The sequence below is a fragment of the Pezoporus wallicus genome, unplaced genomic scaffold (genome assembly GCF_028554395.1).
Source record: "Pezoporus wallicus isolate ANWC-B61680 ecotype Strahan unplaced genomic scaffold, APGP_CSIRO_Pwel_v1 contig_3486, whole genome shotgun sequence".
Classification (NCBI taxonomy): Eukaryota; Metazoa; Chordata; class Aves; order Psittaciformes; family Psittacidae; genus Pezoporus; species Pezoporus wallicus.
Genome location: NW_026642292.1, coordinates 3,989,439 through 4,016,122, shown reverse-complemented (window position 1 = coordinate 4,016,122; position 26,684 = coordinate 3,989,439). Strand labels below are relative to the sequence as shown.

General features: G+C 45.2%; 1 protein-coding gene across 4 annotated transcripts in view; it reads left to right on the top strand.

The window, feature by feature from the left end:
- Nucleotides 1-17,644: 17,644 nt before the first annotated feature.
- The window catches only part of GPATCH2L (G-patch domain containing 2 like), a 31,782-nt gene continuing 22,742 nt past the window's right edge, over nucleotides 17,645-26,684 (top strand). For 2 of the 4 annotated variants that reach the window (XM_057428480.1, XM_057428483.1), the window contains exons 1-4: nucleotides 17,740-17,757; nucleotides 18,211-18,523; nucleotides 18,636-19,303; nucleotides 25,546-25,610. In XM_057428480.1, coding sequence (XP_057284463.1) covers nucleotides 18,645-19,303; nucleotides 25,546-25,610 — 724 coding nt within the window. In that variant the 5' untranslated portion in view covers nucleotides 17,740-17,757; nucleotides 18,211-18,523; nucleotides 18,636-18,644. Of the gene's footprint in view, nucleotides 17,758-18,210; nucleotides 18,524-18,635; nucleotides 19,304-25,545; nucleotides 25,611-26,684 lie in introns of all 4 variants that reach the window. The other 2 variants (XM_057428482.1, XM_057428481.1) reach the window with 2 other exon arrangements.

Sequence of the window (26,684 nt, the reverse complement as noted above, 5' to 3'; positions counted from 1 at the left end):
GCTTTCACATTTTGAGCGTCTGAGACATGGTGGTTCCCAGATAAAGATGTTTATGGAGCTAAATCCCTCCTGATTACAGAGCTTCACCTTTCTTGTGTTCAGTCAGAAACATCTGTACCCAAAGCTGGAAATGGGCTTCATTACTTTGCTCCTTGAAACACAAGGGAATGTCAATGTTTTTGGCTTTCAGCTGAAGAGCTACAATTTCAGATACCACTTTAGTTTTTAAACAAATGAAAGGGAATGTACTTAAAATTTCCCTCTCCTTAATTTCTTCTCCAGTATATTCAAGACTGCCTCATCTTACCACAGTGCTTCCTTCTCCTTCCTACACCTTCTGGGTTAAAGCTCCTGGCTTCTCTGGAGATGTGGTAGTACTAGGGAAGTTGGAGCACTCCTGGAGATATCGTCTCTCCTTTGCCACTTTCCCTCCTGAGAAATATATGGATGAAGGGAACCTACAGAGACTGTGGGTGATGGCTGTCAGCTTAGATTGATGATCCAGATGGATCCTTCTGGTGCCCTTTGTCTACTGCAGCACCCATCACAGCAGGTGGTAGTGGACCCCACTCTTTCCTGTGCTCTGTACATAAGCAGAAAGTCTCTCCAGTCCCAAGAGGAGCAATTCTGTCCTAGCAGAGGAGTGATGATGGACTGTTCCCTGGTGGAAACCCCCGATATCCTGTATCTTTATAATGGCAACAACTGACTGATGCACCAGTGATTTCATCCTACCAAGCAACAGGTGAGTGTAAGGGAGCAGGTGGAAAGGAGATACATGGCAAGGGAGCCTGTAGGTGAGTAGAGGGGTGGTGGGAAGCTTGGAGAAATGTACTAGCTGTGGGAGAAGCCTGTGTCCTTAGCCAGCATTGGGTGCTCTGATGCGCAAATCCTACTGTGGCTGTGCTCAGCATAGATGAAAAGGAACAACTCTGGGGTCCCTTGTTCTCGTTCTATGTGACTTAGCACCTTGCTCTGACAGCTGAAGCTTTTGCTAGTCAGATGCCTCTGGTGGCTGATGCTGCTCAGGCTGCTCCCTTGGCCCTAGCCCACCCTATTGAGGCTCTCCAGCCATGTGTGACATTAAGGCTCCTCTAGGTCTCTGCAGGTTTTGCAAGGTTGATTGGGACCAGTACGTGTCACTCTCAGCCACTTCCTCATCACCATAACTCTGGGCTGAATAACAAGAGGCTGAGAATCTGCTAACGCAGGCCCCGGCAGAGTGCCCCATCACTCTCTTTTATTCGCCCTGGAGATTTATGCTGCCTATCTCCCTTCCCTTTGTCCACCAGCCGGGGCCCTATAAGTCATGTCCCTGGGCTGACAGGTCACGTGGCTCATGCCGTTGCCCTGTCAGAGTGACTGATGCCAAGGGGTGATTAAAAGAGAGGAGGGGTGAGAGGTCAGCTGCAGGCGGCATGATGTGAGTGGGGGGATGTAATTATCACTCCCGTGACATACTGCTGGGGGCTTTCATGGATCGTCACCCAGGCTGGAGGTGGGGAGGGGGTGCTGGAGCAGGGAGGGGGAGTGGATGGACACAAGATGAGTGTAAGCAGTGAGGTTATGGGAGGCAGGGAATTTCCATTTTTGAGAGAAACTAGGAAGTGTAAAGCCCTGTCTGTTGCCCGAACTGAACTTCTAGCCTTCAGAAAGAGAGAAGGGGCATTTGGAAAGCTGCAGGGATCTGCTGGCATCAGAAAGCAGGCCTCTGTTTGCAGACGCTTTTAGCCACTTAATGTTTTAAGTTCCCTCCTTTGACGCATCCCAACAGTGACAACACAATACAGGCAAGAGTGCCTTCAGATGTTCAAAAATGAGATGTGTGTGTGATTTTTGGGGAGAGATTTGATAAAGAAGTTGGTAGGCTCAGTCACCCAATGCTCCATGCTGACACAGCCCAGTTCCTTCTCTAGTTCCCCTGTCTGGAGTCTTTTGTGGACAAGATGAGGCTGTCTGGGTAAACAGTCTCACAGATATACCATGCAGGTTCTATTGTTGAATGTCCCCTTTCTGGCCCAAGGTAGAGATGGGATCTTCAGCAGAGCAAAGAATGAGCAAAAAGCAGGTGAAGATAGATTGAGAAGACATATATCTGTCCTGGCGAAGAGGATTTTGGATGGAGCAGGAGAACAGCTGTCGTATATCCATATAAATGAGAGAAATAATTTCATTTCTGACAATGGAAGATTAAGAATTCTGGGTAGCAGATTTAGCTCGCCAGATTTAGCTCTCCATCTTGGCTGGAGAGGCTAAGATGATGTTGAGGTATGCGTTAGCAGTGAGAGTAGTCATGAGTATGGTCAGGGTGCAGCACTGCTGAAGTTTAGGGCAAGAACTGAGAAGATCCATGGGAGCATTTTGGAGAGTTTGCTGTTGTGCCTCTGATCTGACTTATGTAATTCCATGGTATTGGAGTTTTTCCTTGGATTCTGTTTGTGACTTCTGAAGGTTCCATTGCGTAAGTCTGAATTTCTAGTTTGCTTTTGTTGTAACTGGCTAGGACTGAGAGCTAGGACCTCCAGTTTCCAAGAGTATACATTGGGAGTATTTACAGTTCCCATGTTTTCAATGACTCAGACTGTCTTTGTGAGCCACAGGTAGCACAGATATCTCTCTTGTAGACAATCTTAAAGTTTAGTATTAGTACCTTGGGCTCTGCATGGGAAAGTGTTGAAAACCACACAGTACTGTGCTGTCATGCCCTCAGGTTTGGGGATGCATGAATACCTCTGTAGAGTCGGCAAGTGGACCATCTAGTTCAATATCAAGCCTTTAACAGTGGCTGTCACTGGTGTGTTATAAGAGAAGAAGCAGGCAGATGTGCCCCACCATTAAGGTCTTACCCTGAACTTCTGTAGTTGGAGGATGCTGATGTGGACAGCTGAACCAAGTGCCACTTCGAGCTTTTGACTAGAGTTTTTTGACAGTACAAGGAATGACAGCCCTTCAGGCTCTTCCAGGGCAAATACGTAAGTCAAAGTTCCTCTATTCCTCTCAGAGGGAGAGGTTGAACTTGGTGAGCCATAGACCAAGGAGACCTTGTTCATGTGCCTTGTGGTTACATGTCAGATATCAGAGAGCAAAAGCTACCTCAAATAAACAAAATGAAACTAATGCAAAGCACTGCCCACCCTCCCCCCCCCCCCCAAAAAAAAAGGAGGAATCAACAAACCTCAGCAGCTTCTCATATTACTGTTTCCACAGTGGTATGGCCTTAAGGGCTGTCACAAGAATAATTTATGGTCAGAGGAAAAATATCACTGAATAAACTAGGGTAAATATTATTCATGCAGTTTGAATTAAAGGATAAGTGTATTCTAAACATTGGCTTTCCCACCAGCCTGGGACAGAACTACTGTCACACCTCATTGAAGCTCAAGGGCTCAGGACTTAATTTATCATTATATTACCTAAACTTAGAAAGAATCTCAAAACTCAGCAATATCTACAGCAGGCAATCTTCAGTCTCCAAATCATGCATCCTGGCCTTTCATGCAGAGAAAAGGACACACTCCTTCGGATTCTCAGCGGCATCGTGGCTCTTCTCTTCACTTTGTCTTAGCCATGCTGGGAAGCATAGACAGAACTTAGGTAATGCTTCATATTATTATCATTCACATGCTTGTGTGGCTCCACTGCAGATTTTCAGCTAGGTGTTTATTTCTGTAAGGGACTATGGGTTGTGGGTAGTTGCTGTCACATAGCAGTGTCATCAATATCTTTACAGATTCAGAGAAAATACTGTAGGAAGGAATGCTTAAAATTCATCTAAATCAGCCCAAAGATACCTATGTGATTCCTTCCAAATGCTTACGTAACTTGATCTTTGCAAGGTTTTCTAGATCTCTGATCATTCTTGCTTAGCTTCCCTGTGTCTTTCTGGCTTGTCCATTTTCTTGAACTTCAGTGTCAAGAGAGGAACAAGAAAGGGTCAAGAAGTCCAGCTCAGGCCTTACTAACACAAAGGAGAGGACAAGGACTAGTTCTTGTGCCTTCTCTAGTTTGTACAGCCCAGGACACTGCTGCATTTTCACAACAGCTTGGCATGGGTATTTGTCTTCAACTTGTGACCCGTTGTTTCTCCCTACATCCATTTCTGTAGTGCTACCACCTACCTGATTCTCCTCCAGCCCCATGATTGTGCAGTGGATTATTCAGGCTCAAATATCCTGGCGATGGAGTATGCTAAGGGAGCCCATCTACTTTCATCACTTCCAAGTGCAACATGCATGTGATACGTCCTCTGGTGAGACAATATGGCTTTGCAAGTCTCTTGCCTTCTGTTTAGCTGTATAGTTGCATCTGCTTGTGTTATTCCTACATAATGGCTGAGAGTGGTGCTGTGGCTGACCTGCTTCCTTTGCAGACCTTTCCTTCAACTTGTCAAGGTCATTTTAGATTCTCAGCCCATTCTACAATGTCCATTCAGTCTCTTCCATCTTAAGTAATCTGTAAATTTATGAGCAAACACACTGGTACAGTGAAGCCTGTGATGATGAGTGACCACTCCCTGGAAAAGAGTAAAAGATTATACCCCATTGGGAATCAGCTATAAAGGTTATTAAAAATTAGAAGGGTGGGAACTGAGAACTGAAAAGGATAACCTAACCAATGCATTGTCCACTGAGTCACCTCCTATTTGGTGATGCTGGAACAGTTGCCTTTTTTAGTGTGGCTTAAAGAAATTCTATCATTTTAAGCACCAGAGACTGAAACTAAAAGTGATTAGGAAATGGGAGACCAAGAGTGACATAGAGTAGAAAGTTCCTTGAGTTAAAATAAGCTGTGTGAAAACATCCAAGATTTTTTTCTACTATTAACTCTAAAAAGTGTGATTCCTTTTGCTTGTGTTCCCTTCTCATAAGGGTTATAGGTAGTGGGCATTGGCAAGAAATGTTTGGTGAACTGGAAATTTTAAATCAAGGAGGAGTTCCAGATGTGGAATCTGAGCATCGTGTCAAAAACCTTGGTTGCAGGGCTATTCTAGGATATAGTGTATGGACTACAAAAAGCTTTTCCACACCAAACAATTCAGTTGTAGGCTCACAAAGTGCAAAATCCCTCTTTACTTCTGTCTTCAGGCCCAGATTCATTCCCCAGAAATATTTGGTGAATTCCAAACAGCAAATACACTTGAGGGAATTCAATTTGACCAAGCAACCCATCAATGGAGAAATAGCTTAAATTTGGCAAATAGAGTATTTGCTGGATGTTGCTTGCTTGGCTTTACAGGGGACTGGAAAGGACAAGCCAAAACAGCTCGCTAGCCTTTGCATGAGGGAAGTTTTCTTGAAGGCAGCATTAGGGGTTTGTTATTCTGGGGCAGAAAAGGCAAGAGAAAGGGAAGAATTTACTGACAATGAGCTCTGCAATGGTGATAGGAGGCAAAGGGATATGGTGGTAAACAGAAGGGCCGGATAAGGATGGGCAGGGAGAATGGGAGCAACAGACAGGAGTGAGAGATACCAGAGGGGTGGGGAGCATGGGGGGAGGAGGTGAGGGAGTGAGCCAGGAAAAGACAGCATGACTGTGTCTGATCTACACTGACGAGTACCGATGTTAACTGTCACCTCTCATCTCCAAACTAAATCACGCCTGGAATTGGAGGCAGCGAGGAGCTGATAGAGTCAGCCTTAGAGAGCCGACAAGTCAATCAGAGCGGAGATGCGTGGAGACACCAGCTTTATAGGGCTCGGTGCCTTCATTCATCGCGGGATTTACACCTGTCAGCCTCCCGGCGGGGGGAGCATGCCGGGCCTCACTTCAGCACCACTTAAAATGGGACAACAGACACATTACTGCAATCACCCTTTGCTCTCCTTTCCTCCAGAGGGTGCGTTTTATATTGCAGGGAGCTCAGCTGCCTTTGCTGGTTGCATTTGAAGCTGAACACCTCCTGCCAAGAGGGGGAAAGGACTGCCTGCATTTCAGGACTGGGAGAGCTGTTCCCCACGCAACTGCAATGCCCCAGACCAACGTGGGAGGGAGGGCAGGGGCAAATGACAGGGTAAAGTGTTCACTAACCAAAAGGCTTCAGGAGCTGTGTATGCTGCATAAACCCATCTCGTTGTCTGAGTCTGTCAAGATATTTATTAGAAGAGGTCAGCAGAGGCCAGACCAAGAGATCAGACTCTCTGTCTTCTACTCAGCTCTTCTCAAATACCTGCAGTGCTCCATAAAGACTATCCTCTCCTTTCAAAAGAGCCCCCAGATCAGAACTCTTCCCTGCTGGCTAAATCCTGGGTACCAAAGCTTGTGATATAGGCTTTGAGCTGCCTGATCTCTTAATCCAGCTGTGTGTATTCATTTGAAACTGAAAGCAGCTCCTTTTTGTCGTCTGCTTCTCAGCATTAACTTCTCTTTGATGTAATTCTTGCTTCCGATGCTCTCTCCCTTCATGGGGAAGATTAGTGTGAAATTGGTCTGCTTCTCCAGAGACTGCAGTGTTAAGCCTCCAACACTTGGTCCTTATTGGAAATCCTTAACCCACATTGAGAGGAGGGGGAGGGAAGGAAAGTGTAAGAGTCCCAGTCCTGACTCTGCCAGGGCTCTGTTGCCTCCATTCCTTTAACTGTTTTGGAAGTGTGGAGCATGGATGTTGAAGGAAGTAGGGATGTCCTCTAAATGATGCAGGTATTTTAAAGCAGAGACAAAGATGGCATCCTAGCTGCTAGGCATATATCCTCTCAGGTTGAGAAGAGAGGACAGCAGTGCAGGGTTAATCAGAGGGGACTGTGAGCATGCAAACAGTATGCCCAGGCTGGTCAGAGTGACACCCATGTTTTGGGAGTTGAGCCGCAAAATTGGTCATTGCTAATCTGCTTTGAGGAAGTAGGCTTAGAGATAGATTGCCTAAGCCCATGAGAGAGGGATGGAGTGCAGAAGACAGAAATTCCCCCTTCTGCTGGGAAGGATATGGCTGCAGGGTTGCCTTGTGCTTCATCTGGAGTTTTTTCCTCATGTGAAGAGCAGTGGGCTCAGTGGGGATGAACTTTCCTGAGCACCAGAACTGCAGTTCCGGAGTATCTCTGCTTTCGACAAGTGCTCGTAGGGGTCCTCACAGTGCCAGGACAATGTCCCTTGCTCTCCCTTTCACTCTGCTTTTTGTTCTTGTCTTGCTCACATGGCTATTCTCTGCTTGACTTCCATCGTTCCACCATTACATGTTCTTCAACTTTATTCCACCTACCAGCCCTTGGACCTGCTCCTGCTGCTTCCTCTTCCACCAGCCTCTCCTGCCCACGCTGTTCTTCCTGGTGGCTTTTCCCTACTCCCTGCAGCCTGAGGTCCTCACATGTGCTGCGCTCCAGCCCCACCATCCCCTCCTGCTTGGTCCTCCTCTGTTGCCCTCCCCACAAACACATGGTGCCATTATCTCAGTGAAGGTCCTTGAGCACCCCCCTTGGTATAGCCTTGTGCTTCCTGTCGCTTGGTCACCCCCCCTCCCTCACCCAGATCTGCAAATCACTCCTTCCCATGTCAGCCAGCAAATTGGTTTATCCTCCCCCCATCCCAGCTTTCATTACCTTACCGAAATGAAGCGATATCTCCTCGGTGGAGGCTTCCCGTCGTTGCAGCCGGTACCCAAATCATGAGAGCTGGCATAATAAATGAAGACAAAGTGCTGGCGGCCTGGGCCATCTCTCCCAGTGCGCCACTAGCCGCTGCCAGCTTCATTATTCGCTTAAGTTGCCGGAGAAAATTACTTAACCCTGACCCGTGTATTAGGGCCCTGTATTAATGCTGCGACAGGCGTCTCTTACAGCAAAGAACAATTTATTAGAGCCGAAACAGGCTGCTTTTCTCTGTCATTTTTCCAATCTGAGCTTTGAACACACATCATTAAACTTGTCTGACTCTCTCCCCTTCTCCATCATTCCTTTTTTATTTTTTTTTTAAACAGAAAGCGTTGTAGAGAATGGAGATTGCTCTGAACTCACTGAGTGCCTCGGACTTTGCCCCCTCCTTTCTTCCCCTACGTTTTTTCCTTCAGACACAGCCCCTGTCTCCATCTCTAATTCATCCTTATTCTCCTCTCTTTGTAGTCACATTTCTGTTTTTCAAATTCTTCCTCCTGAAATTCTCTCAATACTCTCTGCTTGCAGCTCTCTTTGCCTATCCCTCTTTGTACGTGTGTCATGCTCTCCTTCATTTTGTGAGTTTGGCTATTCTCACTTCTTTCTTTGTGATGAACTGGAGGAAAGATACTGGGAAGAGCATACTCCTTATTCCAGCATAGAGGCCATCCCACCTTACCCTGACCTGGGACTCCCTGGAACACCAGAGATCATTGGAGCGTCTCAGAGTTGCCCTATTAACTAATGTTCAGCACTTTCACTCTCATACTGTTCTGTTCAAGGGCTCTACCTAGATGTTGTTTGGTCCGCTACATCACCCAGGAGTGCCCAAGCAGTGTGAGCATCAGGAAAGGTTTCTGCAGGACTGGCTCTGTGTGTGTCGGGGGGGTTTCTTCTTAGTTGCTGAAATACTTTCATATGCTGTGCTGGGGTTCGGTTATGCTCTCTTTTTTCATAGCTGATTAGTCATTATAATTGACACTTCCAAGCCATCAATTGGGATGGATTTAGCAGGAGGCTGACCATGCAGTCTGTCCTCTTTCCTACCTTCTGATGGGCTGCAGAGGGAGAGAGATATTGCAAATGCCTAAGCAAACTTTGATTCAAGCTGCAAGGCCTGAACTTCCCCACCTGAAGGTGACCTGAGTTATGAGAGTGCAGAATAGCTCAGGATATGGGCTATGAGAGTTCAGAATAGCTCCATTCAAAGATGGAGGCTACCAGATTATAGTAGCTTCTGTGGAGTGTCAGTTGTTTAAGGCTTGGTGAGAGGGTGTTTGTGTCTAACTGCCCAGGACCGAGTGCTTAGCTCCTGAATCAGGTTGCCTACCATGCTATAGTACTTTGCCTCCAGAACCCCTCAGAACCCTCCCTTAGCTGAGGGGCTCACGTGAAGCCTATGTCGGCCTTAATGACAATTGCATTAGAAGAGAGATAAGTATCAATATGGGACCTTCCCTTTTGTTCATTAGTTGACTGGTAATACCGGAAATTCTACACAAAGTCATCAGCATCTTTAGAAGAAGACACATGAGCAACCCTGAATTTCAACACACAAACTATTTATGACACAGTTTCTCCTCCATTTCTATTTTCTGGTGATTTGCACAAGAAATCTGCAAGAAATGGGCACTTCGTAATAGAGGAAAAGCTAAATATACAGACTCTCACAAATCATTTTGGCTTCAAAGATTTCTTAGTCTGGCTCTGGACCTGCTCTTAACTGTCTGTTAACAATTTGCTCTTTGCCAGTAATTGTCCCATGGGGTAAGTGAATGAAGAGAAATTGCTAAGGATTGAATGGATCTAGGTGACCACTTTGCCCTCCATCTAGCTTTCCATGAGAACATATATCCCTGGACATGTCCTCTACTTGTCAGGAATGAAACTTGGTGCTAAATGAGAGGCATCACCTTGTGTGGAGGGTCTGGATCTTCTGCCTGGATCTCACAGATCAGCTAGAGGTTACTAGAACTCAAAACATGGTGATAGGCAGAGAGAATCCCCTCTAGGTTAAGAAGAGGCAGGAGGTCTGCCTGGGGTGTGAGTTAAGAGAGGTTGTTTGTGCTACTTTATGCAGAACTCCATTCACTGTGACAGTGAACACCTGTCTGCCTTCACATTCTCCTGCATGATCTAGATGGGAAGTATTTCTGTTTTCACATCAATCTACTGTGAGTGCTGTGCTGGACTGAGTTTTTTGCAGTCTATAGAGTGAGACAATCTGGTCCTCACCCGAGCCTAGAAGAATGGCTTTTGTCAAAGGCAGAGGAGAGTTCAGTCCCCATAATTTTTTCAGTCTGTAGCTGCTCAGCTGACAGTTTGACTTCTCTGTTTCAGCATTTATCTCCAGTATGGACCTTGCCAAAGACCACTTTGTCATCTCAGAACAGGACTTTTGACAGTCTTAAGTAGAGCATTGACAATAGACTAACAACAAAACTATCCTAATAACTAAAGCATTAACTAATATTAACTATAGGAGTACTGGTTAGATGGATTACTCTAATTTAGTAGAATCTTTATTATCTTCCTCTCCACTGCAAATTTGTCTGGGATGCCAAAGATTTATATTGAAAAAAGAAGCAAAATTAAAGTGATGTGTTTTTTTCATAGCATCATTTGCATGCAAGGTGGAAGAAGTTCAACATTTTATCCTAGTCTCATCCCTACTGTTTATGCAGGCTGGATGAATTTTCAAGGCTGCTTACCTTCCTGAAGAGAGAGAAAGTTATTTCTAGCAGTGTCAGGAATCAAGGGGATTCTGTAGCTATTTGTCAGGGGAGTGACTGTGAGCTGAAGGACAGCAAATTCATGAAGACATAAACATGGTACAGGAGATAGCTTGGGGGCTGGTGGGCTGCACCACAACAGTGACACCTCTAAAATAAGGGAAATATCTCAGCAGGAGACACACATGGAAAGAGCGCTGCAGAAGCTGGATCACAGTACAGTCTGGGGTAGTTTTGTTCCACCTGTGCGTCATTTCTGTGAGTGAGATAGTCAGAGGTCCTAGTTTTTAACTACCTGTTGAGGAATTAACTAATGACAGACCCTGAAATGCAAAGCATGACCTCCCCATGTAGCTGGGAGGGAAGCTAAAGCTTATGTGCATCATCTTCTTTGCCCATTGGGGAAGAGCATGTAAGATGAGGTGTCAGCTGGACTTCTAGGTGCTGAACAAATCCAGTGGGCTTTTGGTTGTGAGTGTGCAGGATCTGCTACCACATAAAACATCTCTCGAGTCTCTAAAACTGTGGATCTTTGGAACTTCTTTGTTGTTTTTTTTTTTTTTTCTCAGATGTGGTAGGGGATCAGTGGGGCTGCCAGGGAGAGGAGGGATGGAAGAGATGGCAGTGAGGGTGAGAGGGGATGGTTGGTTGGTGCAGCTGCCCTTCTGCTGGGAGTCCCTCCCGAATTCCCTGCCACTTTCCTGCTTAGCCTGATAGCTCCTCCAAGTTCTCTAATCACCTTCTTGCTGTAATGAGCCTCTCATCTCACTGATGGAAATCAGGGTATTTGGTTATGAAAGGGACACTGTTAATAACACAATCTCTCTCTTCCCCACTCCATCCCCCACTCCCCCCACCAGCCCCCCTCCCAGCTCTCCACACAATTCTCTCAATTAACGATAGGCAGAAATTAATTTTTCCCCTGGACTGAAACAATTGCTTGGCAGAGGATTGCCAGCTCGGCTCCAGATAGGGACCTTTCCCAGCAGGGCCCAGAGAAAGGAGGAGAGACCGATGCGATAAGCAGGGCCCTATCAGCAGCCACAGGACGCAGTAATACAAATGTTATCCTTAGAAATGTATTTAAAGAGGATATGTTTATAATTCGAAAGGGATTGTCACGCTTCTCTCTTCCCCCTCCCCACAGATCCACACTGCTACCGCCTTCCTTACCATGAAGTGCTCTCAACCCTCTGAAAAGCTTGCCAATGTCAGCACTGCAGGCTCCCCTGGCCACAGTACAGGGTAGGAGGAAGGGATGCCTGGGTGCAGTGCTGGGAATGGCTGTGGAGAGCCATGACATTCAGCATGCAAAAGCCAGGTAAGGCAGTGTGCAGAATCTGCTCAAGGGGTGGAAGCTTGCAGCAGTTCTACTTGGATCGTGAGCAACAAGAGGCAAGGACCAGACAAACATGCTGTGCAGAAGGCAAGCAGTGGTAGGAGGAATAAGCAAGTACATGGAGAGAAGGGAGAAGAGCCCTCGCTGAAGGCTGGTCTGGAGGGCAGGGAGCTGGCTGCTGTTGCATGCAACTGCATTCCAGTAACACTGGTGACTCAGAAAATGCTGTCCTCTTGGTTGCTTTCTAAAGCTACCCATTTATAAATCCCACATGCATAATAACTCCACGTTTAAAAAATAAGCCATCCAGCTCATCCCAACCTACAGATGCCAGCAAACCGGCAGGGCTACTCCAAGGAGTATGCCCCTGGCTGAAACACCCATCCTGGTTCACACATCCAGTTACTAGAGCACCTTCATCTTCCCCCGGCATAAGGAATGACAATGCATCACATGAAGCCTTCTGGCAACCCTGCTTGCCTACTTCATGCAGACTTGTGACATGCCCTGCAGCCCTAAATAAGACCCACTGCCTACTGCGTACCAGTTGAACTCACTGCAACAGGCAGATGACTGCAAGATGCAGGGATAGCGGGAGAAGAGCAAAATACTCCACACGGTACTTTCAGGAAGCAAAACCTGCAGTCATTATAACTGCAAAAGACATCATTCTTGAGGCTTCAGCAGTCCTTGTGGTTGATCCCCCCTACTGCTTGTTCATGCTGAAGGCAATCTAGAACTCAGCTCCTACCATGCAACATTAACATCTTTGTTGTTCCAGCTCTCACCAGCCTTACTAGTACCATTCTTAGTTCTGAACATGAAAGCATCCTCAGGAGATTTATTTGGGTCCCTGAGGCTGGCTGGGAGACTGCTGAGTGCCCCTCTATGGCTTGGAGGCTGCTGTTACTACATCAGCAATGACACATGGACAGGTTCTGTGGTATGAACCTGCACCATTCCTGTCCTACAGAAGTCCTTGATTCATTGCCAAATAAAACAAAACTATCAAATAAAACATGCCACTATGAGATGGATAGCTTCATGACCAAGTTTTCAGTTGCAAGACTAAGAGGATTCCTGTGATTTGTTTTGTGGTTCTTCAGTTCCTGTCTTGCTTGTGCTTGGTTTCTCTTTGTATTTAGCTCTTGCTTCCAAGTTGCAGCATTATTAACATCCTGCTTGCTATATTTAAATGTATGCTTTCCATGGAGAATCCAAGTAAAAGTGATTTATCTTAATTTATAAGATTACTTTTCCAAGGAACTCTGCATCTGTGATGTCTTGTCTATCGCTTGTCACAGTAATAATCACATTTGTTTTATATTGCCTCACACCTATATTTACAGTGTACACTCCACAGCAGTCAGGAGCTTGGCTTGGACATATCAGCAGGATTGGCACCTTGTCACAAGACCTGGCCATGAGCTCCACACACAGTCATTGCTCAGCCAACTGCTAGCAGCCATGAAGGCCCTGTGAATTCTGTCAGAGGTAGGATCTGCATCTCTATTCAGTGTGCTGCACACAATACTGGAAAGAGGCTAGCCTTCATATCACCAGGTTCCACAAACTTCCTGTCTTCCCTTACTTCAGCACATTCTGTTTCCACCATGCAGATTTTGCCCATCCTCTGCCAGACATGTGAAGGCAGGTAGCAGTCCCAGGAGGTGCAAAGCATCTTTATGACTAGTGGGCCAGCAAGGGTGGAGGAGGTGATTTGACAGACCTTGCTGGTCTGCAGGGTTAGACCAGAGAAGATCTCTTTTGGTGAGTCTAAAGAAAAATGCATGGTTTAAAATACAAATTTAATTTATTGCTGTTAGCTGTGAAAACCTCTTCCATTTGCTTTATGCATGTCAAGTCTTTTGCCCTCGTGCAGAGATGCTGTTGGCAAACCGTAAGCCCTAAAAGCCAGCCACAGAGCTGTCTCTGCAGTTGACTGATGAGCTTGAGCTCCTTCATTGAAGTTCCTGGGTTCTCCTTGGTTCTTCTGGCTCCTGCCTTTGTTCCCTTCCCTCAGCCTTTTCCACTGCTGCTAACCTGACAATCCTCAGTGAGGCTCTGGAGCCACCTATCCTGGTAACAGTCGCATACTTCCCTTTTTTCCTCATATTTGGTAGTAATAAAATATTCTTAATTGGAAGTGGCACACCAAGCAACCCGGAAAGGGTTGAGGCTACCATTAGAAGGCAAGATCAGTTGCATGGCCTTTACTAGCAGGGGCTCCCATGAAGCCAGTGCTACAAAACACTACTAAAGAAGCTAAGTCATCTTGGGTATTGTGGCACTGTCCTCCCTAGCCATGTCTTTGGGGCTGGTATTCACTGATTGTAGGCCCACACCCATGGCCACAGCCTGCATGACAGCCTCTTCCCCTCCCTGCCATCTTCACTCAGCTTTGTCTTTGGGCTGCCTGTGCTGAACAGGCCTGGCAGCAGCCACCTCACACGGATGTCCGTGTTGGTGAACTGGCACCTCCAGACGGGAGCGGTCCAAGGCACACTGTCCTAGTGGCTGGGGGAGGCACCAGGGAGGGTCTTAGCCTGTGCAGCTGTGCAGGGCCTCCCAGATACCATTTATTTCCACATTCAGGTGCTGTTTAAGCTTGGGCAGCCTTGGCAGTTGGGAAACGGGGCTTTGAAGGTGTCTGAGGGAGCATTCTTACAAGATGACACAACCTGTTAGTCACATCAATACTGGGTTGTTTTGTTTTTTTGGCAAAGGCATGCAGAGAAGGTCTCTCCCTCTAGCACACCTGTTTCTGGTAAGGACTGCATCTCTGAGCCAGGGTACAGCCACCAGGCCCACACAGCTTGACCGAACTGACAGCCTGAGACTTTCCAATGTCAGCTCGACAGCCAAAGTCTTCAGAAACTCCTTCCGGGTGGTGAGGTGGGAGGGAAACATGGCAGTATAGCCTTGTCCACCATGCACTTCTTCATTCCTTCCCTTTCAGCCCTGTCCTTTCTCAATACCCAGGAAAGATTAACTCCTCTCCATGCACCAGAGAAAGTTATTATCATTAATGAAGAATTAAAAGGGAGTGATTAATAAAGGGCCCTTATCTGGAAGCTAGGAGGAGGCTGGACAATGGGAGGAAGATGGAGAAAATGAAAAACAATAAATATGAAGTGTAAAAGGAGGCGAGCACTGCTCCCACTTGTTAGATCGCAGCTGCATCTCCTGAGGGGGGAAGGCTCCAAATTGCTAATTACTGCCTCTGAAAAGACCTCGTTCTGATATGTTTTCTGCTGAAAGGTTCCCATTAATGAAGCAGCGATGATGCCGTTTCCCTTTGACTTGCCTTCAATTCCCTCCCTGAGCTTCCTCCCAAGCCGGGAACAATGAGGCCCTGGGAGCTGGCGGCTCCCACAGGCCTCTCAGAGACTAGGCCGGGGGCAGCCGAGTGAGGGGAGCCGAGCCGGCTGTGAAATATGGAGGGGGGAGATAAGGCAAAGACAGAGGAGAGAGGCTCACTCCCAGGAGCCCAGGGAAAATTTGCAGTTATTATGAAGGAGATGAGACAGATTAAAAGCCCTTGTGTTCTGCGCTGCCCTTTTATTTAGTGGCTTCATCTCCAAGATGAAAGAAGTTGGAAATGACTTTCTCCGCATTTTGCTGCAAGAAGCTTCACGGCACATTTTTTGACTCTATTCCTCCCTTTGTCTCTTGTCCCCTTTCTGTCTCTCTCTTTTTCCTTTTAACCCTTTTTGCTGAGAAGCACCATGGGACCAGGCAGAGCATTTGCTGGGGTAGAGCAATGACCCTTCTACTCTCCCAGTCGTGCTGGGCTGTACCTCTCCTGCTGTCCGCCAGGGAGGAAGCTTGGCAAAGGCTCTGCCATGACACGCTGCTCGCATACAGCCAAGCTTCCTCTCCTGCTTACCTCAGAAGCGTCCCTCACCACTAATATCTCCTTTCCTGCCTCCAGGCCCAGCAACAGTTCAGCACTGGTGACCACAGCCTCTGGGCAGAAAAAACAAACTGTATGTACAAAGTCCAGTGACAGAAAGCAATCCAGTTGGGCAAGAGTGCTGAACATTTTGTATCCGTAGCATATTTCCCCTGCAAAACTAGCCCTGGGAAGATGGGCCAGTTCCCATTGTCCATGCAGTGAACCTCAAAACTGCTCAGAGAGCAATTTGCCAGGGATACAGGATGAAGCTGAATACAGGCAAGGATTCAAAATTTATGGTCACTGGCCCATGTCAGTGTGAACCTTGTAAAAGAGGACAGAAATACCATAAACTGTTCAACATTGGATTACCCCAACTGCCCTGTTATATTTCTCAAATTCCTATTCCCAATTTTTTGATTTTTCCCTGTATACATAAATGCTCATTTTAGTTCTTGGAACTCTTGCAATTGCAAAAGCAGCTTTGCCCTGTCTTTTGCTTTAGCCCTGTTCCTCTCTCAGAAAACCAACCTTGCACACAAGTCTGTCGTCTTACTCAGATTGAACACTGCCAACGTCTGCTGAAATTTGAAGTGTTGAAAATGGCAAAAAATTGGAAAGGTGAAGTAAAATTTATAGCAGTTGCCAAACAGTTTGTTAACTGACAGAAACAGCAGAGAACTAGTTGGGAAAATGAAGGTAAAGTAATAGAGTGGGCATCTGCTGCCATCTCCCCAGGACATCCAAACACAGGATTTCTTGTACACAATTGTTTGTCTGGTTTGTTATCCTGCCTGGAATGGCAGCCACTACCAAGGGCTTGAAATGAAGGGGTAAGAAGCTCTGAAGTGGATGTTTACAGAATAACCTTCCCATCAGGGGAGTTTTTCTCTAACCCAGACATTTTGTAGCTGTTTTTTATCCTGAAGCATGAAAAAGGATTGCAGCGGTGAAACAGGATTAGATTTTAGGAGGGATTGGCTCTCAGATCTGAGAGTAAAAAGAAAACCCCTGGATTGGAAATAGGAAACTGACAGAGAAATCGAAATACCGCAGGCAAGTAGGATGAGTTACTGCCATAGAAAGGGTTAAAAGACAAAAGAACAGAATTTTACACAAATTTGTGTGCAGAAAGCAACTTAAATGAAGTCAGCTGTTGAAAATTGGACAAACATGATCTACCTAATGACTGTTTTTCTTCTTTTAATATTTCTTTTTCAAAGAAATTTTGCAGAGAACTAAAAGGTAATGAAAATGTTAACATGACAGCTCAGGCTGACACGAAGGACTAGTTAAAGAAACGCATGTAGAAAGCTCGGTGAAGCGAAACGATGGCTGTGTTATTGGGGTGTAAGAATCAATGGCAAACTCAAGGATTCAGTGATTTTTTAAGTATCTTGACAAACTAGGGAGGGTGCCAGAGGACTGAGGAAAAACAAGCGCTGTGCTAGTCTTTTGGGGGGCAAGTGGGGAGGAGGCAGTGATTCTGGCAATTATCACCCTTTCAGAGTAACTTCTGTTCCTGGTGACATGATGGAATAGAAGCAGAAAAAATGTAAAGATAACAAAGGAGAAGAGATCTATGAGCAATAAGCAGCAGCGCAGATTTGTAGAGAACAAATCCTGTCAGACAACCTGATTACTTTCTCTGATTGAATTTGCAGAATTAGTGAAGACAACACCCCAAACATAATATATCTGGACTTTGGCAAAGCCTGTGATACGCTGCCTCAGAGAATGTTACTTTAAAAATGAACCAGTGTTGAGTGTGCAGCCACCTGGGTTAAGAAAAAAATCCAAAAGCCCATACGGAAAGTGGGAAATAAAAGGAAATGATAAGCAAAACTGGACAGTGGCAGGGTCACACCTGGCTTTACTCTGGTGTGTAAAACTGGACTGATGTGAGGAAAAGAGGTGCAAGGCTTAAGGAGAGGGGAGTAACACTGTGAGGTTTAATTTAGGAGTTGTTTTCCATTCTGATACACACAACTAATGTCCCATCACCGAATTGGAGCCGTTTGGGAACGGCCGCAGCAGCTGAAAGCTCGCCATAGGCCGAGGGAACGCTGGTCCGAATGTGAGACCAACCCCTCCCGCCGCCGCCGCCGCCGCCAGACCCGCCCCTCAGGCGGGGCGGACGGGGAGGAAGTGGCCCGGGGAGGCCGGAAGCGCCGCTGACGCGGGGCTGGCAGAGCGGGGCGCTGGCCGGTGAGTGGGGTCGGGGTGAGGCCCGGTGGTGGGTCGGTGAGGGTAGGGTTTCCCAGTAGGGCCAAGGATTGTTCGGTAAAAATACCGTCTTCTGCTCAGGGGAGGGAGGCGGTGTGGTGGCCGGGTCTCCGAGGGCGTTCGGTGTAAGGGAGGCGGCCTGCGGCAGCAGGTGCTTCACTAGGGTGCGGGTGTTTGTGAGCCCGGTGGGATGTGAGGAGAGAAATTCCACGTCTGCAGCTCACTGGTGGGGAGAGGAAGGTTGTGACGTGAGGGATTTGGCCAAGACTTTGGGATTGGAACAGTGACAGCTCTGAGGTGGAAGAGGGGGGATTTTTTGGCAGTAGGAGTTGGGGCTCTGTTTCATACACCCTGTTCTAAGGAGTGCGGGGTCTTATGCCTTGGTTTGCTGTCGATGTTTTGCAAACTACCTTTTTTACCGTATGTATTACTCAGCTTTGCTGCTTGTCTCTTTTTTGGAAGACTTGGTCTGTTTGCTGAGCAAGCTAACCATTTTCTGTGGCTTACTGACGCCAGGTAGTTGTAGGCTCCGATATCCTTAAGATGTGTAATAGAGCCTGCTGCTTCAGTGTAAAAGATGCAACATTAAGGCCTCTTTGGACACAGAGCACTTGACCCAACTGCTGCAGTAGCAAGATCTCTGCTACCATGGTTAGAAGAGGGTTATAATGCTTGCAAAAGGAAGGAGTGAGCATTAGCCCAGGAAGCAGCAGTTGTCCTGCATTGGGGTCTCCAAGACAACTCCAAAGTAAGTACATAACTTGGTTAATGTTACAAAGGCTGTAGTATACTGTAGTCTAGTGGTGTGCTGGTAGCAGCATTTATGCCTGCTGCTAATTGTTTGTTGTCACTTTTGGTAGACATTGCCAATGGATGAACTGGTGCATGACTTGGCCTCAGCCTTAGAGCAGACTTCAGAACAAAACAAGCTGGATGAGCTATGGGAAGAGATGGCCCTAAGCCCACGGCAACAGCGGCGTCAGCTTCGCAAGAGACGGGGTCGTAAACGCCGCTCAGACTTCACGCATCAGGCAGAGCATGCCTGCTGCTTCAGCGAGGCCTCAGAGTCAAGCTTGGACGAAGCTGTCAAGGATTGCCGTGAGGTGCTGACAGCCAATTTCAGTGACTCTGATGACACAGGGGTGGTCAAACGACACCCTGCTCTTAATGCCACCCTGAGAAGCAAGCAACACTCATGGCATGAGTCAGATTCCTTTACAGAGAACGCGCCCTGTCGACCTCTCAGGCGCCGACGGAAAGTCAAACGTGTGACATCGGAGGTGGCTGCCAGTCTCCAGCAAAAGCTTAGGGTGTCAGAATGGAGTTATGAGAGGGGCTGCAGGTTCAAATCAGCCAAGAAACAGCGTCTTTCACGCTGGAAAGAAAATGCCCCTTGGACATCATCCAGTCACAGCCTTTGTGAATCAGGAGAGAACAGGCCCTTCCTCAGCAAAGGGGGAAGGAAGGAGCGGATGGAGTGTGAAGCTGATGAACAGAAACAGGGCTCAGATGAAAACATGTCAGAATGGTGAGATCTCAGTTTTTTCCCTGTGCTTGTCAGACTGGCTGCATTGCTTGCAGCTGCTTGTAAAATCCTATGCTTTGCTTTTAAGAAGTTATCAAAATTATTCAGTGCTGCTTTCTTTTTGAAGAGGAGAAATATCTCTGCTACTTCTAAACTGCAAATTTTTTCCAAGTCTTTCCTGTCAATGCTGTACTGCTGACCTGAAATGCTTCCTTGAAAAGTTGGCAAGTCAATATGGTTTTGGCTCCTGTTACACAAGAAGCCCTCTGAAGTGTCTTATGGCCCTGCAGCTGCAAAGTGGCATGCTTGTGAACTGAGTTTTGGAGAGTAAATCCACCCTTGGCACTTGTGTGATTGATACGAGCAGATCTCAGTTTCTTGTTTTCAGAGTTTACTGTAAGTTATAATAGAAACAGATCAGATCTCTTCCCATCATGACCACTAGCCGTCTGTGTAGGTACTGTGTGAACCTCAGTCGAAACATCTTGTTTGCAGTTCTCCGTCTGAGCTCTGGATCTGGAAAAATGTCTTGAAAGGCTAGCTATAGGAAAAATGTAGAAAGCCAATGAAATCTGGAGGAAGTGTACCAGTATAAGGCTGTGCTAACAGTGGAGTCTGGCATGTCTTTGTGTCCAGTTTTGGAGACCTTTGAATTTGTGTCAGAATCTCATACAAGAAATGAAAATGAGAGGTGTAGATGTCATGGTCTGAATTTGTGTTGCTCTTGGGAAGATTTCCCCTGGAGTGTGACTTTTATTGTTTCCATAGAAGGTTTGAGGTTATAAACCTGCTTCTGTACAAAAGATATTTCAAGTTAGAAAAGAAACAACTGCTGAGAATCAAAGTGAGGAGATTTGTTAATGAATGAAATACAGAAAGTGAATGAAGTTGTTTATTTGCTAATTATCATTGTGTAAGAAGCAGGAGACATTGAGGAAATATTTAAAACAACAATTTTTTTGTTTTTGTTTTTTTTTTTTCATGAGACACAAGGTTTGGAACTCTGCTGTGGGACATTTTGGATGTCAAAAATTTAATTATGTCCAAAAGGGGGATGTGGAGCATAGGTTTACTAGGGTCTGTTAAGCATTACAGTGCAGATGGAAGATCTGGCTCGGGAAGTCCTTAAACTGCTGACTGATAGAACCTGGAGGAATATACAGAGGAAACAGCTGGTCTGTGTTTGTCATGTTCTCATATTCTTTTCTCACGCATCCACTATAGTGGACACTATCAGACAGAGGACAGTGGATTTGGTGTGGATTATATACTTTGTGATCCAGTATAATTGTTCATAGGTTAAGGTTCACCTAAGTGTTGTGGCTGAGTAGCTCCTGTAGTTTGTCAGGATAGATGAGTGGTTGTTGAGGGCTTTGTGGATAATGGCTGTAAGTGCAAACTTCTCAACAGTATTTTCTGGGAGCCTGTGAAAAGCATAGGTTGTAATACATCCTCTCTGTCCTCATCTCGGGGATCACTATTGCATTTTTACTGAATCTGTGTTTTGTATGTAACCTGCACAGGTTGGAAGTAGCAAAGATGTAATTTTTTTCTTTAAGAAGTGGCTACTGTTTGATTTAAAAGTAGGTGCAGTGTGGGCCTTTTTAAGAGACTAATCAATGCCTTTTCACTACTAGCTGTTAAAAATACTTCTGTCCAGAGCTGTTTGTTGGTAGTCCAGGAAGGGGAATGTGCTGACTACCCATGAGTGTTGCATGTCAGTGGTGATGGACTGAGAGATACTCTTACTTGATGTGGCAGTGATGGACAGTGTGCCTTCAGACTTTTTTCCCACCAGTCAGAGCCTGTTCCTCCGTCATGTCAAACTTGAACTTAAACCAGTAGGCTTTTATCCAGCCTTTCTTTGTGACAGCCTTTCAAAGAGTAAATAAACAACTTTGTCCTACTTGAGGACCATGCTGGGAGATTGCTTTGTTCTGTCTCAGTTGTCCCTTGCTCTCAGACTAATTATTGTGCAAGTGTCTGCATCAAATAACATTTACCATCAGCTGCCAAAGCCTTGGGATTCTCTTTGGAAAGCCAGGGGTTGAATATTTGACCTCTCCAACACCACATGTGTGATCTGTGCTGTGACTCACTAGGGAGGGTCAAAGTTGGAGAGAGAAATACATACAACCCTCTTAACTGCAGAGTATACCTCACGGCAGTGGAGGATCATGCTTTGGTCTCTGCTGCTCTAAATATAGCACACTGCTGGTAGCAGCAGGGTGGAACTGGCTGTGTTTACCTCACTTGCTGTGTCTAGCTGTTTGTCATGTTACCATGAGAGAAGTACCTTGCACAGGTAAGGGCATAATATCCTGAGGAAGGGAGAAGAAAATTGGGTGCTCAGAAGAGTGAATGGTATGGTTGTCATCCCCAGTTGATGGGAGGGAAAGTGACTGATACGGCTTGTGGAAGTCAGGAAGACAGGAAGCAGTTTGTAGTAATCTGGTGATTTACGAAACACTTTGAGACTGAACTGGTTCCACTACTGTTCACTTCTCTAGCAGTGGCGGGTGTCAGAACTAACGTGGTTTTAGGCAAACTAAGTTGTATATTCAGAATTACAGGTTGTTTTTTGTTTTTTGTTTTTTTTTACCACCTTTTGCCTCCCTTCTACTGGCACTTGCTTTTCTTTGTTATATAGGAATGAATCTCTGTATATGCTAAAATAACCAGCATTTCTTTGCCTTCCAAAGGCTCCTCATCCTAAGTCAGATCAAAACCCTACTGTATTCAGTAGATAAACTGTCATTCACTGAGGAAGCTTTGGATATAGATCCTTAATGATGAGGTAGTTTTATTTAGCTTGCTTGTGGGACAGTACCCAGTCTTTTCCAGGAGAAAGATGTGCTGCAGAGCTGTAATTCAAAGTGTTCATAAAATGAATTCTTTGAAATTGTTTGCCAGACATAGCAGGAGATGAACAGAAATTGAGAGAAGGAAGGATGTGCAGGAACACAGGAGGAGGGAACAATGGCTATTCTAAATTGGGTAATGACATGTCTTAAAGACTGATCTGTAAATGATTTTGGAAACAACAGAGGAAGCAAGTGGTCTTAGCTGAAGTAGCCATTTGTGTATTTGTACAAAGGTGATGATGAACTGCTAAGACTGTTAGAAGTAACTTGCCCTTCTGTCTCTTAATGCTTTGAGATTCCCTGCAGCCATAATAAAGCAAAGGCAAATTATATATTGAGTACTGAATTTCCTCCTATTGCTGGTCTAAGCTGAGTATTCCCAGTATGGTCTGGGTTTGGCTTGAGGGCAGAGCAAAATACAGTGCAAGAGCTGTCTGAAAAAAATCACTGTGAATGGAATGGTGTGCTTACTAGTGAGATGTGCACAGTTTGTTTAATCTGCTCTCAAGTACCATAACTTCTAATGTGACTGGGGACTGTACTGACCCACCAATGCTGTGTGACTTCACTGGCTTGATGCTGATGTATTTGTTGTGGTTTAACCTGGATAGGCAACTAAGCCCCATACAGCTGCCTGCTCCCCCCCCCCCCCCCAGTGGGGTGAGGGAGAGAATTGGAAGAGTAAAAGGGGGAAAACTTGTGAATTGAGGTTAAGTTGATTTAATAGGTAAAGCAAAAGGTATGCAAAAGAAGGCAGGCAGATGTTTACCCATCTCCAGGAAAGTGGGCTCTTTTGTGTGTAACGGATACTTGATAAGACAAACTCCACCCCTTTTCTTTCTCCCAGCTTTTATTTCTGAGCATGATGCCATATGGTATGAGCTATCCCTCTGGTCATTTGGGGTCAACTGTCCCTGCTGTGTCCCCTCCCAACTTCTTGTGCACCCCCAGCCTGCTCACTGGTAGGGCAGTGTGAGAAACAGATGGCTTTGGCACTGTTTAAACGCTGTTCAGCAGTAACCAAAGTGTCAGTGTGGTATCAACATTGTTTTGGTCACAAATCCAAGCGTAGCACCATGAGGTACTATGAGGAAAATTTAACTATCTCAGTCAAAACCATTACAATATTGTGGCTTGGAAGTATAACCAGTGCTCATCGTGAGCGTGAAGTAATTTCTTTACCCTTTGGAAGGGAGCTGTTTCGATGACAGCCTGCAGTGGCAGTCAAGAGCCTGGCTTAAACTGATGAATTGGAGGTCAGTCTCTCTAAAGAAAAAATTCCTCTCCCTTGGAAGGCAAGTGACAAAGACAGAGTATTCAGCTTCCCCTCCTTCTCCAGCCCACACTGACCTTCTGCAGCCCCTCAGTGCCTCTTGTTTTCTTATTTTTATAGAAAATCAATATCCCTCCTGACACAAACAATAGCTCAGGCAAAAGAATAAATGGGGGAAACCTGAGATCTCTGTCCATCAGCTCTCACTTTAACTCCCCCAAACTATTTAATTACAAGCATGCTTTGCTCCAGGTGTTTACGACAGTGAAATTGCTAAATGAGGACCATTTTAACCAAAGATTGGGTGATCAATAACACTCTATAGCAGTAGCTTGTTGAATCAATAGCATTCATTATTTCATGGTTAAGGTAAGTAGCCTCCTTTGCAAGTGGAGGTCATTAATCAGTGCTTACTGGACCTGCAGAGAGGCTTGTGTGGGAGTCTAGTTTATGTTCAGCCCTGAAGTGTAAAAGGGGTGGTAAAGAGGGTGAGATCTGTGAAAGTTTGTTCCAATGAAACACTGGCAGTAATGTGTACCTATAGGGAACTAGAGAGCTCTCAGTACAACAGGATGCTTAAAATACTCTTGATATGATCTGGAATCTTGACAATGCTTTTTCCTTTCTCAGGCACCTTTCCTCTGCGATGCTAAAACCCTTATGAAGCAGTCACTCAATCCTCACATCTGGTGCTTGTGAGGACTGTTAATCCAGGCTTTCAAAAGGGAAAGCAGGCACGCTAAGAGATTTGCCCAGGGTCATACAGTGAGTTGGTAGGAGAGCTAGGAATGAAACAAATGACTCATGGTTCTCAGTCCTTGGCCTTCATTGCTATGGTGTATATGTGGGAGGGTGACTGGATAGCCAGACTTTGTAAGGAATTGATTTGGAATTTTATATTAATTTACATACTAAAATGTGGGAATGATGTACAAACTGTTCATCCTTTAGGTTTAAATGGCCTTTATACAATGATGAAGATGCAGAGTTTATAGATATCCAGCATGATGGTTTGATTTGGCTGTGCTTTGGAGTGTATTTTCTAAGAGCAGTATTATGCTCACAAGATGTGTTTTTATTAGCTGCCTGCAATTCTTTAGGGTGACGTATGTTGTGGACGCTCATCATTCAGTTTTCTGAATCAAGGACTATCCAGTTGATACTGGTGTTTAGTATGATCCGATTTCTCTGAAAGAGAGGGACCCAGAGGTGCTAACAGCATGCCCTGATCAGAGATTGGTTCTAGTGCTGAGTTATATCTGATGTTTGCATCTAGGGCCTTAGTGCTGGAGGATGGGCATTGCTTGTTCTGATATCTCTCCACTAAATCCAGAGGAATTATTGCTCAGTGTCCAAAGATTGATTTAATATCAGCATTAAAGCCATCAGATGCTTGGGACTGACCTGAGCATGTACATCTGCTACAGATATTCATCCAGCTTTACAGTCAATTAACGGTTTTCTACACATTAGTTTCTAGTTTAATTCTTTGGTTCAAGAATTAAGTCTTTTGTAACTGCGTCAGCAAATGGAAAGCGTTCTGTAATGAGGCTGCATTCAGCAGCAGCAGCAAGTCATGCTGTGCTAAGGTATTTAGCTAAAGAGTTGTAAATGTACTAGCTACTCTTCCCTCCAAATAAAATGAAAGTTGCCATAGATTGAAGGGGAAGTTTATGTACCTGTATAACATTTTGAGAAAAAGGAATCTGAAGTAGAAAACTTCAGAGGGTTTTCAGTTAGCTGTTAAGTGACCCAAGGACAGAGTTTTTGGCTGCACTTAATTTCCTAGTGAGTATTCCAGACACTGTCATAGTTAGGTTATTAACTCTAGTACCTGAGGCAAATGCCATTGTATTAATTACTTTTTGATAACTTAGAACTATACTAGCTACAGGATTCTTTTTCAAGTGGTGCAGCATTGCTAGATTTTAACAGAAAGCAATTACGCCCCATGCTAGACCAAGCCAGTTATCTGAAATGCATTTTTTTTTTTTGTGAGATAGCTAGAGTATTTTGGGCTCAAAGAAGCTAGTAAAATGCAATAAAGTGTTTTTTTGTTTTATATCTGCTGCAGTTGTAACAATAGGGTTTTCTGTTTTTTGTTCCAGTGAAACCAGCAGTGTATGCAGCAGCAGTGATGCTGGCCTGTTTACCAATGATGAGGGCCGTCAAGGTAACAACTGTCTGTTTTTTCTCATGTGTTGATGGGGAATTTCTTTTACTTTATTCACAAATACAGAAAAAGATCTGTGTTTGAAGAGGGATAGAGAGGGAAGTATGGGAGAAAGGCCAGTGTCTGGGAGGGCATAGAAGTTAAGAAGTGAGCTGAGGGCTACAAAGGTTGATAACAGTGCACTCTTCCTGCTGAGATAGTTTGCATATTGGATCAATAATACTTGAAACATAAGAAGCTATTATGATGGAAAGGCACAGAAATACAAGAGAAGTTTAAGAGCTGTTTATAAAGACCAGAGTTTATGATTTGTTTCTATACGTGTTTTAGTTGTTGTCTGCATTCTGTTAGAGACTATGTTAGTTGTTTCTCTCTGTGAGCAGGGAGAGATGATGTGGAAAAAAAAATCAGTTAGTACTGACAAGTCACCTAACAGATTGTGCTAGGAAGACCACAGTGTGTGTTAGGCTTTATTTCTTTAAATACACATTCCTCCCTTACTCTTATGTACATTAGTTGAGTCTAGTATTTTCAGTGTCTGTTGCAGAAATAGTTTCTTAGGAGGTTTGAGTGTGGAATGTAGTCCGTTTTATTTATTGGTGACAGCCCAGTGTCCAGTTCATGGGGAATATGGAAGAAGTAAGAATGAAAAGAGGTTGTAGTAGGTACACAGGCACTCAGGAGCAGGTGGAATGTGACCCTAGAGACCTGCAATTCTGTGCAGCTTTTTCTGGTGTGCATTCTGATTCAATCTCATTTCACAAGCTAAGATTTGGATGAGATATCTTCTGGGAATATATGAATGCTAAAGGAAGTAATATCAATAACTCAGTAGGAGATGCTGCTTTTACTAGCTTGTTACTGACCCAGGTATGTGTGTGTGAGGACAACACAATGATAGCAAATATGCTTACATGTTTTCTGACGGTATGTTAGGCAGTAGGGCTGATCTATTGTGATCTTAGGTGGCTATAATATTTTCCTGAAAATTAGGGATTTCAAATATCAGCCTTGACAACTTTGACCTTTGTTGCCAGCCTCCTGTCCTTCAAAAACAACAGAAAAGTCGAATCT